The following is a 15059-nucleotide window of genomic DNA, read 5'->3' on the forward strand; positions in this document are numbered from 1 at the left end:
GAAGACTTCTATCAACAGTAAAGTCAGGGCTCTTGTTCAGGAATGTGAAGCCAAGGATACTGAGATAGCTAGGCTCAAGGCTCATGTGGCAGAGGTAGAATCTGAGAGGGATGCTCAAAGAACTGAGCTTACCAAGGAAAAGGAGAAGAATGATGGAATTCTTCACAATATGCTGAATCTTCTCCAAGCCCAAAAACAAACCTCTAGCTCCCCCAAGCCTTTGGAATTCTAGCCTTTGTCTCTTGAACCTGTCTAGTACCTTCAGTGACCCGGATTAGGGATTTTTCTATCTTTTTTTGCTCATGATTTAAATGTTTTTTGCTTTCTGGTTGTGGATTGTGGTAGCAACATATCTTCTATCAATAATATATATTGTTTATGCTCTTGTTCAATGTTAATCTTTATTTGATAGTTTAAATATGTTTGCTTGATTACTTGATGATTAAACCATGATTGCACTTGCAGTTGTCCCAGTGTCCATGAGTACTTATTAAAATCTGGGACTCACACTTTGTATGCAACTTTTCGATGATGCCAAAAGGGGAAAGAAATATTGTGCTTTACACATTTTGAATATGTGATATTTATAACCTAATTAACCTGGTCCTTGATGGTGAGTCAATTTTCTAAACTTTGTATTGATGGTTAAGCTGAGTTCTTATAGGATCCAAGTAAGTAAAAAGCGCAAAGTTTGTCATCATCAAAAAGGGGGAATTTGTTGGCCCAAGAACAGGTGAAGTTTTAAAGATTGACAAAAGAACTCAGACATGGACCAGGTCCATCTTGTGAAGCACAGTCATGATCAACTTGTACATATGAGATTTACGTGAAGGAGATAAATCTAACTTATCAAGAAGTAATATCTCCTGATCTGATCGAAAAGGTTGCATATTGGATAAGGAGAGAAAGACTCCTTACATGAAGAGAACACAGTTTAGGAAGAAGATAGTGTTAGAGTTTGAGATCACCTTGAACTCTTTCACGATAGAAGAGTAGTAGTTGAATCCTAGTCAATCTCTAGTTACTAACCCATTAAATATCAGTGTTGTTATCTTTTACAGGTAATGCACATAAGCAGAAGTTAAACTTAAATTGAGAGCAAAAGAGCAAGGCGATTTTCCAAGCAATTTATGAGGTGGCATGTGACATGGTGTCCATCTTAGCGAAATGTCATGCCACATGAGATTGCGTTAGCCATGGTGGAGGGCCCTAACGGCAGAGAGTGTATTTTTGTATCAATTCCGTGAATCAAGAGTTTTGGTGGACGGATAGTATAATGGAGGGTATAAATGATCCTTTTCACATAGTAGAGGGATATATTTGACCTTTTCCGTCCAAAGAGCTAAATTTGCTGTTAGAGTTTATCAAAGAGAATAAGACACTAGCTAAATCCATAAATTGTCAATCATTTAGATTTCTGGTTCTAAACTGTATGAAATTTTGGATCCACTAATAAGGGGTGCTTGAAGGCCCAATAGGGTTATTAGTTAATCCTATTATTCCATATATAAGTACACTTACTGTTTACAATAAGAAAATACACTCTCTGCAGTATTTTACCAAGCTCTCTTTTCCCAAATGAGACGAGGGGTTTAGATTGTGATATATGTGACAACCAGCACCGACCAGTGATTCCGGCCGGGGTCCATCCGTCTTCCGCTTCCGCTACGCGAACAAGTAAGTTCTCGTTTTACGATTGACGCGCCAATCTAATGTGTTTAGATTAACGTGTTCCTTCAAGAACATTTAGTTTTGATCAACAATAGATGGATATGACTTGATCATATTTCTATCTAGAAGCTAGTTAAAATTGTGTAGAAGCCAACTGCAATATCCAAGGCTTAGCTAAACTGATGAAGCACGAAAGCTGCAATTGTCCTTATACTCAATGGTTTTGCATTGTGTTTGCATCAGATATTCTAGGCATATCTATATTTGCTCTCTGGTCTAGACTATTTTTTTTGTTGAGTGGCCTCCCACTAATGCTTTGTGTAGTCCTTTCGTGACTCTTTTGTGCTCTTGTATATCACTTCCAATAAGCATATTGAAACACTTGTTTCAGATGATTATGAAGATTACCAGTATGGGTGGTTTTCGGAGAATTTGGTGCAGTAGCAGCTTATATGACGAGTCATTTTTTGTTTTGTTGAAGACGGGGTCAGCTTTGTTTGTTTAAGCTGCTGTTTCCCTTTTATTAGGCTGCAGAAATCATTGATTTTTGAATCAGCTAAAAGACGCTTTATGATGGAATTGTATGTGGAGTACTTCCAGTCGAGTTCTCTAATAATGAAAATTGCATTATAAGTAATAAAGCTACTTGTATTATGGTCCATTCGCTGGCATGGTGGAAGTGAACTCCCCTAATACTTCACTGTCAATTCAATATAACTACTTCGAACTTTCAGCAACGTCTGAGTTTGTTAGGACACAAGCTGTTGCTTGCTGAGCTTTAGCTCTTTCAGTTGAAAATTGGTTTTAAATAGTTGGTCTGGTTGAGTCGGATCAATTCCATTAAATGGAAAGAAAACAATTACAGGGAAAAAGATTTCCCCAGATTATTATGATATGTGGGTTTTGATGCGTATTACATGATTTAGGATTGTGAGGATCGATTTTAGGTAAATGTGGAAAGTATATGTTTCTTGACATTCGTACGCTTCTCTTGCCAACATAACCAATTCTGTTATTTTACAGTGCTAATGAATTGGTTTGTCGCTGAGACAGCAGCATGGACCTCTATGGTTATTTGTTAAGGATCAATCTTACCACGAAAACAATAGCTCCTCGCAACTTCTTGTATTGGGCTGATATGATACCTTTTCCATTAAAATTCTTGATTAAATTCTCTTACAATAGCTCAATTTGCCGAGCCATCAGCCATACTATCAACTACTGTGGCTGAATACAACCTCAAATTCCAGGTTGAGAAACATAATTTTGCAGGAAAACATGTTTTCCTTGGTGGACCATTGGTAATAACTGGTTAAAAGGTCTTTATTCTGATTATCATAAGATCTTTTTTGCTTCTCACATTTGAGACATTTGATACAATATGATTCCCATCAGTTGTACATAAAATGTTTAGGAATTAGACTATCAACAAACAACTGTGAACTTGAGGCTCCTAGCCTGAAACAATGCTTTTACATATTCAGTTTTGCAGAAGATGAATGTTCTCTGATTTTCAAAAGCTTAAGAAATTTCCTTGACTAAAACAACTAAACGTAATTGTCTGGACTCATCTTATCAGAATGAACCACCTTGTCGTTGAATACATGTAGCAATTGATCACAAACTTTCCTGGAAGATGGCCTTTCAGCAGGTGCAGTTTTCGTGCATGGCAGTGCTATTTCCAGCACCTGAAATGCAGCACTTTCTTCATTGGGTAACAATGGTTTCAACACGGGATCAATGAGCTCTTCCCTAGTAGTTCCAGACATTTCAATACGCGACTCAACCCACCTCACCATGTCCATGTCTTCTCCAAAACTCCCATCAGTTGGCATCCTTCCACTAACAAGCTCCATGAGTACAATACCCATGCTATAAACATCACTCTTCTCTGTTGCCTTCAAAGAATAAGCATACTCTGCGAACAAAAGAAGTCAACTCGGTTTAAACCACAAAATTTGGTGGATACAACATATGCAAATCGAAAATTCAGAAAAAGTTATCAATTTAAATACCTGGAGCAATATAACCATAAGAACCAGCAAACCACATGTTTGATTCTGTGTTGAAGGAATCATAGTTATCCTTAATGGCTTTGGCTAGCCCAAAATCTCCCAAATGTGCCTCCATGTTAGAGTCTAACAAAATATTGCTGGATTTGATATCCCTGTGAATGATCTTGGGCACACAATCATGATGAAGGTACTCAATTCCTTGTGCTAATCCCACTGCTATCTTCAGCCTCGCCTCCCAGTCGAGGCACTTCTTCGTCTTATTATTAGCTGGCTGCTTGTGCAGCCAATCCCACACACTTCCATTCTCCATATACTCATATATCAGTAGATTTGAACCTTCTCCTCTATTGTTACAATACCCCATTAGCCTCACCAAGTGCCTATGCCTTATCCTCCAAAGTGTTTTGATTTCTCTTGCAAAGCTTTTGTCCAGCAACAGATCATCCTTGCTTGGTATTCTCTTGATTGCCACTATCTCTCCATTAAACAACTCAGCTTTGTAGACAGTTCCAGATCCACCAGATCCGATTATGAACTCGGTGCTTAGATTATTTGTTGCGTCCATGATGTCATCCCACCTGATATCGCGCTTGGCAGCAACACTTCCAAAGAGTGGTCTCTTTTGTCCTTGGGAAGAGCTGGAAGAGTAAGCATAATTTACTGAACTTTCTCTTCTAAAGGCTTCTCGCCTTTGCTTGAAAAAGAGGGCAGCTCCAAGCAACAGAAGTATAATTGCCACTGTAGTTGATATCACTGAAATTATTACCACTGTTGAGTTACTTAGCCCTGGATCCTGATTGTTGGACTTGGAGTCTTCGCAATTTTGCAGAGGACTTCCACATAGATGATTCCCGGTGAATGCATCAGCTGGCCAATGTGCATACTGTTTGTCCAATTTGCCGTGAAGGTTGTTGTAAGAGAGGTTAAGCTTGCCCAAACTGCTCATTTCACCAACTTGAGGAGGAACTTCTCCGATGAGCTGGTTATGAGATAGATCAAGTGCTTCAAGTTTAGAGAGTGTCCCAACAGAAGGAGGAATTTGGCCAGTGAGGTTGTTGAAACTCAAATCCAGTATGCTTTGAAGATTCTTGAGCTGTCCTACTTCACTGGGTATTTCACCAGTAAAGGTGTTTCCCGAGAGACGGAGTATGTAGAGCTTGCTTAAGTTGCCAATGGTAGTTGGAATGGGACCAGAGAGTTGGTTTCTGTCAAGATTTAGGACATTAAGGGAATTGAGCATACCAATTTCAAGGGGTATAGTTCCATTCAGTGAATTGTCTTCTAGAGACAGCACTAAAAGCTTTGAGCAGTTGAACAATTCTCTAGGAAGAGGTCCTGAGAATTTATTAGAGGCCAGCTTGAGCTCACCCAAGAGCGGCAAGTTTCCGAGCCAAGTAGGGATTGATCCAGAAAGAAGGTTATTATTGAGATCAAGATGGGTGAGCTTTCTGGACAGAGAAAGCTGTGCAGGTATTGAACCAGTCAATTCGTTTCCGGAGAGATCTAGCAGTGATAGTTCACGGTTTAATCCCAATGTCCAAGGGATTTTTCCAGTGAAACGGTTGTTTCCTAGCCTTAACCTTTCAAGAAATGGTGAATATCCCAGGTGGGGTGGAATATCATGATCAAATGCATTATTTGTAACATCAAAAGAAAGAAACGATGTTGAACTGCACAGGGCAGCAATACTACCATTCAGTTTATTATGAGAAAGATTGATTCTCGTCAAATTTGAAACATTGATCAGTTCATCAGGAAGATTACCTTCAAAGGAGTTGTTATAAAGCATAAGCTGCTCCAGAGCTCGAAGATAACCAAACGTCGTAGGGATGCTACCAGATAGTCGATTATCTGCCAAATCAAGGGTCTTCAGTTGGTGACAATTCCCCAAGCTGGCGGGAATTTCACCAGAGAGATCATTTTGTCTAAGATCAATGAAATTCAGCTGCTTTAGCCTTCCAATTGTAATGGGAATGTTGCCTGTGAATTGATTTCCATAAAAATCGATCATCTGCAAGCTAGAACAATTGCCTGTCTCCATTGGGATTTCTCCAGATAACTGGTTCTCATATAGAAAGAGGATCTCAAGGTTCCCAAGCATTCCTATCTCTTTCGGTATATTGCCACGTAAGTTGTTGTGAGACAATGCCAACGTTTGCAGATTTGTGAGGTTTGCTATCCATGGAGATATTGAACCAACCAAAGTGTTGTTGTTAAGCAGGAGATCAGTCAACTCAACCAACTCGGACAGCTCTACTGGTATCGAACCACTGAGCGTGTTATTAGACAAATCGAGCTGCTTTAGTGACCTGCAATCTCTCAATTCCACAGGGATTTCACCAGAAAGTTGGTTTTCCGAAAGCATCATGTGTTCCAAACTGCTCGCACTGGAACAAATGCTTTTCGGTATGCTACCAGAAAGATTGTTGCTTGTCAGAACCAAGAATAGTAGCTGATCCATGTTGCCGAATTCTCCAGGAATTTCACCAGAAAGTCTGTTTCCAGACAAGTCTAAATTCTGAAGGTTGCTCAACTTTGCCAAAGACTTTGGGATCGAACCTTCAAGGTGATTACCAAGCAAGTTAAGATAAAGCAGCTGATTCATTCCAACAAGCTCAGCAGGAATCTGTCCAGAGAGGCTATTATTAGCAAAATTGAGAACTTGGAGGTTTTTAAGGTTTGCTAATTCTTCTGGGATTGTTCCATTGAGATTGTTGACAGCAACACTGAATGCAACTAGGCTGGAGCAGTTGCCAATTTCAGCTGGAATTGGACCTTCCAGTTGATTCTCCTGTAAATTCAGGTTCTCAAGCTGGCTGAGTTTTCCTAATTCAGAAGGAATCTTGCCACCTAGGTTGCATGTGGCCAAGCCAAGAGTGACCAAATTTTCAAGATCACCAAAAGTAGTTGGAATTGTCCCTGTTAGGCCATTATCACCGATTCTAAGGACTTGGAGATTTTTCAGCAAGCCAATTTCAATGGGAATGGGGCCAGTGAGTTGGTTGGAAAAAAGGAGGAGAGATTCCAAAGAAGTAAGGTTAGAAAGAGTAGGTGGAATGGGACCTGAGAGCAGATTAGAAGAAAGATCAAGTTGGAGCAGGTCATGCAAAAGGCCAATGGATGGTGAAATTGACCCACTGAGTGAAGAATCAGAAAGGTTTAGGCTCACCACTTGTACTGAGTTTCTTGCACATGAAACACCTCTCCATTTGCAGTAATTTGGATTGTTTTCAGACCAATCTCTCAACACATTTTCTGGACCATCAACAAATGATTTCTTTATCTCCAAAAGAATCTTCAGTGTTGATGATGATGACTCGGTTTCATTCTTGCAAAACACATATCCACTTGAACATATAAGAACTAATGTTACAACAAACAAAGCTACGAAAACTCCTTTAAGCATCCTCATATCTGTTATTGAAGAGAAATGAAAGATAAGGAAAGCAAAAATAGGACTAAATAGGACAGCAGAAAAGGTTTGACTTTTTCACTTATTGGTTCTGCTATTACTGCTAAGAATCATATTCTTGAGCAGGGGTTAAATGGCAGAAGTTTTTGTTGTGGGCATTTATGGACAAGAGTGAAGTCAGTGCTATCTTGAGCAGAGAGAAGACGCGTGGTTTTAGAACCAGTGCATGCAGCAGCCATGGCTCTTGGATTTTACGTGAAATAAAAGTGCTGCTTGTGGTTTTAGTATAATCAAGCTGTTTTCGGTATTTGCAAAGAAGAAACAGTATTAATGAGGGAAATCTTGAAATGGGTGTGGAGTAATAAGAAGAGATAAGGAAGGGAGAAGCTACAGCTACTCTCTGTCAGTTGACCACAACAATTCCATTAATGGTCACCGAACTGCTGCTCCATTGATATAGAGGCTATGAGAGAGAAAGAGATTCTTTCTTTAATGTGGAGCGATATTAATGGTTGAAAGACAAGAACAATATTTAATTAGTGAATGATAAGACAAAGGTCAAGTAAGTCTATAAGGCCAGCCACGAGGAGAACGGTATTATAGGGGCTATTGTTTGGAGGCTTATTACTCGGGCGTAGCTATAATTTAACTAATTATATTCTGTAGTTATTAATTACTTGTTATGGGATGTATGTTGCTGTATTGAATTCCGTTATATATATTGTATTCAAATCAGATGTATTGAGTCTTATATATTTTAAATTGTATTGAATTCAGTTGTATTTAAACAACAAAAAATCAAGAAATATGATGTATATTATTCTATTCAATTCGGATGTATGCAGTATATTCAATTCGGCTATATTTATTCTTAACTAGTTTACGTTGTATTCAATTTCATTGCATTCAATTTGACTATATTCAAACAATAGAAAATCACAAAAAACATTGATATTCAACTGTATTCAATGTACTGTATTCATTTGTAGTTTCGTTTGTATTGTATTCAATTTACTATATTCAAACAACAAAAATTAAAAAAATACAGGGATCTACCACAAAAATAACCATTGGAATACTTAAATACAAGCAAATATACCAAAAAACTATATTTGCATTGAAAAATATAAAATTCAGTCTAATTTGAGTGTATTTAGGATTATTTTATGAGACTCAATAGCAAAGAAGAGAAAAAATTCGCCAGATACATTGCATTTGTAGATGACGTCTTCCGGCCAAACAAAACACTCTATATATTGTATTAAAACTAAAAAATAGAGATGAAAAAAAATTGTCCAGATCTGAGAATACACTATCACATTGTATCTATCAAAATGCGGTCAGACGAACAAAAGTCCAGTCATAATGTGTATTTTGTTGTATTTAATTTGCCCACAATAAATAAAATATACACAAAACTTATAAATAGACTCACATCTAAGAAAATACACTCAAATCTGAAAAATTGGGGGGGGGGGAGGAAGTGCACTGTTAGCCACTAATAACACATGTATTTACTTTTAAGCTACTGTTTAAAATGTCTTTAGTCTTTAGTCACTGCTTTAATAAAATTTAACTACCCGGACAAAAATACTCTTCTGCTCATGTCCTTAACTTTTGAACTTAACTTCAGGACTACATGTCCTTAACTTTTGAACTTGTAACTCTAAGTTCAGGACTTCAGGACTACATGTCCTTAACTTTTGAATTTGGAACTCTAAGTTTAGGACTTCAAGACTACACGTCCTTAACTTTTGAACTTAACATCAGGACTTCAGTACTACATATCCTTAACTTTTGAACTTGTAACTGTAAGTTCAGGACCAAGTGTCCTTAACTTTTGAGTTTGATAGTCTAAGTTCAGGACCTATTGTCCTTAACTTTTGGGCTTCTTAGGCTATGTTCAGGACCTATTGTCCTTAACTTTTGAGCTTGTTAGTCTAAGTTCAGGACTTCAGGGCCTATTGTCCTTAACTTTTGAACTTGTAACTATAAGTGCAGGACCTTAACTTTTGAGCTTCTTAGGCTAAGTTCAGGACTTATTGTCCTTAACTTTTGAGCTTGTTAGTCTAAGTTCAGGACTTCAGGACCTACTGTCCTTAACTTTTGAATTTGTAACTGTAAGTTCAGGATCTATTGTCCTTAACTTTTGAGCCTGTTAGTCTAAGTTCAGGACCAAGTGTCCTTAACTTTTGAACTTGTAATTCTAAGTTCATGACCAAGTGTCCTTAACTTTTGAACTTGGAACTCGAAGTTCAGGACCAAATGTCCTTAACTTTTGAACTTGTAACTATAAGTTCAGGATCCATAGCGTAGCAGAAAATGAAACGTTATTTGTATCTTTTCACAAAAAAATAAAAATAAAAATAATTGCAATTTACATATAAGATTTATGTCAAATTACATAATAGAAGGCTAATAACAAAAAGAAACAACTAAAAAAATAAAAGATTACGGAACCTAACCAACCAAAAGAAAAAAGAAAAATAAATAAAACTCAGAAAGTTTGTTTTCTAAAGTTTTCTGTTCTAGTTTCTTGCTAAAATCTTGTAGAGTTCTTCTTCGTTCTACAGCCATTTGCTCCATTGTAAAACCTGCTCTTGGACCCAATTACATCACTGCAAAAAACAATATCCATAAAAATTATTACTACGTAACAAAACCAAAATTCACATTGTGTTAAATCTAAGTCTCGTGAAGAAACACTAAAGATGAAAATTCTTCCGGCACAATTCTTTTTCCTAACATGAAAGAGATAGAAGAATGGGTAACACAGTCTTTTCATATTAATTTTAATAGACTAGTGGTTGCTATTGCTAAGCATTAAAAATACTGGATAAAAATAAATACCACTTTAAAAAGTGGCGACCCCACACAATTTTTACGAAATTCAGTCAGTTGGCCATGAGTTTTAGCCATAGATGATGGCAACAGTGGAGGCAATGACGAGGCTGATCTAGATTGAGGAATATGAGGTACTAAATTGAGGAATTTTCATAGCGGGTGAGAGAAGAAAGAGTACAAAGGAGAGAAAAAAATAAAAAGGAGGTTGGACAGTAGTGTTCCGGCGGGTTAGGTCGGCGGTGGTTCTCCGACGAGATTGTAAAGAGAGAGAGAGATTAAGGGAGATGGGGGAGGCGGCTAGACTATAGTAGGAAGATGAACGTAGGAAGAGAGGAAAAAGTTATTTTAGGGTTATAAATTCTTTAAAGAGGGTATTTGATATAAAATTCAATATTTATCTATGTATTATAATTAATTTAAAGTATATTTATATATGATAATATAGTGCATAATTTAGTTATACCATGTAAAATATCCTATAATATACTTAAAATAAAATGTTATTATATTTTATCATAATACTCATAATAATGATAGCATTTCAAAAGGTTTTAAAAAATAAATTGGGAATGAATAATTATTGATAAGGGTAAAATATGAAATTTCTCTTGATTTGCTAAAATGACAAGTAAAAATAATTTTTTAGTATAGTGGACAAATAAAAGTGAACGAAGAAAGTATTAAAATATTCAACAATATATCATAAGTAATTTTTTTTATATATTATCAATATAGTTTAACAAGTTATAGCATATTATTTATGTATATTTTATGTTACCAATTTATGATTAGTATATATATTTATTTATTATTGTAGGTAATCTTAATCTGATGTTATAAAAAAAAATTGTGCACTATAGAGTTTCTTTTTATTGCTAAATACATTATAAAGCTTAACTTTATACTGAAAACATTTTGGGTAGGGGAAGAGATATGGGATTACATAAGAGAAGATACAGTAGTTGGTGATTGAAATGTTGGGTTTGCTTTAAATGGTGCATTAGATGAAAAGGACTTGAACCTTTAAAGAAAGTGATTGGTTGCATTTCCAAATTATCCAGTAGTACTAACTTTTAGTAGTTCAGGTTGTACTTATCGAATGATCAAAGAGAAGCTTTACAAAGTCAAACATGCCCCCACATTCCCCACGTATACATACAACAAGCTTCCTAATTCCTCTTTTCCCACTTTTATTATTACGTTTTAAAGAATGAGAAAGAGACTCTTTTGACTGTTTCTGCCAAATCCAGGCGTCCTTCTGCAGCCTCTGCTCTTTGAATGGATTTACATTGTATACGGCGAAATCGGGAACCAATTTCTCGATAATAAAGCGTCTTGGAAGATCACCTCGAATGCTCGAGACCACGGACCGAGTATCTTCCCTCGAGGTCTATCGGCACCCGGCCTGGGACAATGTTGGCCGTGACCCCAATGGGCATGGAGAGTTTCTGAAGAGTGCAGCCGGGGGCAGCAAAATCTGTCTGAAGCTAGCCTGAGCCTACGTCATGAAGTTAGTCAGCTGTTTCATTCGGTTTTCTTTATCATCAATGTATTTTGTACTATATTGAGATTTTCCCCTCCTATATAAGGGGGATCCTTGGCACTTTGTAAACTCTGTTGCTCCAGCTGCTCCATAAGAAATATAGAAAAACACTCCTTTTGCTCTCTCATATATTCTCTTGATAGTATTGCTTTCATTTATTATCTTCTTATTTGTTCATCATTTATTGCTTATCATTGGCCATAAAGAGCTTCTATTAATTCTATCATAACTGTTAGTCACACGGCACCCGTCTTCAATAGCTCATAATCGAGCCCCAGAATCGACCTCGAGGCCCAGAATCGTCAAGTCCAAGGCCCCGAATAGCTGTCCTACCGGTTTGATTATAGTTTTCTCCTTAACTCCATTCTATCTTTAGATCTCAGATATTTGGCATCGACTGCTTAACAAACTAGCATAAAAATAGATCACGTATTTTTGGAGTCCCATCAACAAATTTAATTGTTATTACCATTTTCATGGTAAACAGTTTGGCGCCCACCGTGGGGCTAAAAATAATAGTGATTATTTTTTTGCCGGTTTTACTACATAACACAAGTTACCTTTCACACCTTTTCTTGTCCAAGATCTTCGATTTCAGGTCGAAATGTCTAACTCGGTAAACGGAGATGAAAACAACAATCTTGAGGACCATGAGGAAAACGGTGTGGCTATTCCAGGCGTTGTTGTGCCACCACAAAACCCTAGGAATGCACCAGAGCCAGCCCCCATGGACGCGGACTCACACGACACCCAGCGCATCGACATAAGCTCCCATACTGACAAGAGCGTGCACTAAGGGGACCAACGAGAAGCACGGGAAACCACGATTAGGGAGGAACATGAGGTTAGCATCAATATTATTTTTGAAATGTCAACAACTAGCTATTGCTCAACTGCAAAGTCACCAGAAAACTCCCAGCACGGTAGCACCGGGGACAGCTCCCCCAGCCGAATAGGTACCTGAGAGATCGAGAAATAATTGATCGATAGCCGACCCTATCATCATAAAAATGCTCGAGGACCTCACCAAAAGGATCGAATCAGGCGAGAAAATGATAGAAGCCAAAGACAAGAAGGTCGAGACCTACAACTCCAGGGTCGACCAGATTTTGAGCGCGCCCCCGGTCCTGAAAGGTGTGGATTCGATGAAGTTCATACAAAGGCCATTCTCCAAGAAAGTGGCCCCGAAACCCATTCCAAAGAAGTCCAGAACTCCCAAAGTACAACGGGACCTCAAACCCCAATGAACACGTTACTGCCTACACTTGGGCAGTGAAGGGCAACGATGTAAAGAACGACGAGATCGAGTACGTCTTACTAAAAAAGTTCGGGGAAACACTCTCGAAGGGGGCCATGATGTGGTATCATAACCTAGCTCCCAACTCCATAGATTCATTTGCCATGCTAGCAGACTCCTTCGTAAAGGCACATGCCGGTGCCATCAAAGTAGCAACCAGGAAATTCGACGTGTTCAAAATCAAGCAGAGAGAGAACAAAATGTTGCGAGAGTTTGTATCCCGCTTTCAAATGGAACGGATAGAGCTACCGCCAGTCTCTGATGACTGGGCAATACAGGCTTTCACTCAAGGTCTGAATGAACGAAGCTCGGTGGTTTCAAAACAATTGAAATAGAATTTGATCGAGTATCTAGCTGTGACCTGGTCGGACGTCCACAACCGGTATCAATCAAATATCAGGGCCAAGGATGACCAGTTGGGAGCCCCCTCGGGCTCAGTATACCCAAGCAGGCTCCTGGCAAAGGAGCCAAAACCAAACAAAGAAAGATACCAGCCATACGTCGAAGACAGGAGGAATGCCCGAGGTGCAACCTACCGCGCAATGATTGAAGGATAGACCGAGGACAAGATCCTTGGGGACTCACCAATAGAGCAATATTCAATAGGAATGCAGGGCCAATGGGGGCACCTCACTTGTCAGAATACAACTTCAACATCGATATATCGGACAACGTGTTCGCCATCAGCAAAATCAGAGACGCCAGATGGCCCATGCCTGTACAATCGGATCCTTCACAAATGAATCACAACTTAGTGTGCGAGTTTCAAAACACGCACGGCCATAGGATCGAGGATTTCCACTAACTCCGAGAAGAGGTAGCTCGACTACTTAACAAAGGTCATCTCCGGGAATTCCTTAGCGATTGAGCAAAAAATTAGTTCCAGGAAAGAGAGGCGGTCAAGAAGAACGAAGCAAATAAGCCACAACATGTCATTCACATGATCTTGGGAGGCGTCGATGCCCCACAGGAACCCATAATAAGAAGGAAAAAAATATCCATCATCAGAGAAAAGCGAACCCGGGGATATATTCCTGAGGACGCCCTCACATTCAGCGAAGAGGACATCAAGACCTTGTCTCAACCTCACAACTACGCATTGGTAATCTCTTTCCTTGTAAATTCCTTTCAAATAAAATGTGTACTCATGGATCCAGGTAGCTCGGCTAACATTATTAGGTCGAGGGTGACAGATCAGCTCAGACTGCTTGGCCAAATCGTGCCCGCCACTCGAGTCCTCAATGGATTCAACATGGCAAGTGAAACAACAAAATGGAAAATCATGCTCCCAATCACCGTGGCCGGCACGACCCAAAATGCCAAATTCCACATCATCGAAGGAGACATAAGGTATAACGCCTTATTCAGACGGCCGTGGATACACTGCATGAGAGCAGTACCATCCACTCTCTACCAAATGATGAAATTCCCAACAAAAGATGGAATTAAAACCGTCTACGGGGAACAACATGCGGCGAGGGAAATGTTCGCGGTACATAATGTGGCACCAGTACCCATACCTCCGCTCACAAAAGAGCCAAAGGGCAATTAAGCCACACCCTCGATTAAGCCCAATTAAATGAAATCGAGGACCTTACCGCGTCCTCACCTCGAGTGATTGGAACATATCGATCCTTAAAACATCGTCGGCGCGCTAAGGTATAACCATCTCCCTTTTCATTTCGTATTTCAAACTAACTCTTATGCAGGCGCCCGACTGAAGAAGTCAGAGCGTTAGTCCAGCTCGAAGACCTTAAGGTTTTAAAGCATCCATTGCAGTCTTTTCCTTCGATCGAGTTTTTATCCTGAAAGGGGTTTTACCGGCAAGGTTTTTAACAAGGTAACATCTGCATGCTACCTAAGGGAAACTCAACAAATGTTCGAGGTTTCTTTTTAATCAACCTCGACCACTGGGGGGCATTCCCCCTGGAGGCCATCCGCTCGAAAAAACCAAGAAACGCCAAATGGAGTCCCTATAGGAAAATAATGTACCAGACCAAATGGTCGAACGAACCATGTCCGTATAGACGGGCCCCCGACGGTGAAAACGTATACACTTTGTTGGCCTAAGAACAGGTGAAGTTTTGAAGATTGACAAAAGAACTCAGACATGGACCGGGTCCATCTTGTGAAGCACAGTCATGATCAACCTGTACATGTGATATGCACGTGAAATAGATAAGTCTAACTGATCAAGCAGCAATATCTCCTGATCTGATCGAAAAGGTTGCATATTGAATAAGGAGAGAAAGACTCCTTACATGAAGAGAACATAGT

The 15059-nt window shown here is 39.0% G+C and overlaps 1 protein-coding gene across 1 annotated transcript; it reads right to left on the bottom strand.

The window, feature by feature from the left end:
- Nucleotides 1-3108: 3108 nt before the first annotated feature.
- LOC104223605 (LRR receptor-like serine/threonine-protein kinase GSO1) lies at nt 3109-7637 on the bottom strand. Its single transcript, XM_009775064.2, has 2 exons — nt 3687-7637; nt 3109-3589 (listed from the first exon to the last, which is right to left on the bottom strand). Exons 1-2 carry the CDS (start codon nt 7096-7098, stop codon nt 3219-3221), a joined length of 3783 nt encoding a protein of 1260 aa, XP_009773366.1. The 5' UTR covers nt 7099-7637; the 3' UTR covers nt 3109-3218.
- Nucleotides 7638-15059: the final 7422 nt, after the last annotated feature.

This window comes from Nicotiana sylvestris, chromosome 9, assembly GCF_000393655.2.
Source record: "Nicotiana sylvestris chromosome 9, ASM39365v2, whole genome shotgun sequence".
Taxonomy (NCBI): Eukaryota; Viridiplantae; Streptophyta; class Magnoliopsida; order Solanales; family Solanaceae; genus Nicotiana; species Nicotiana sylvestris.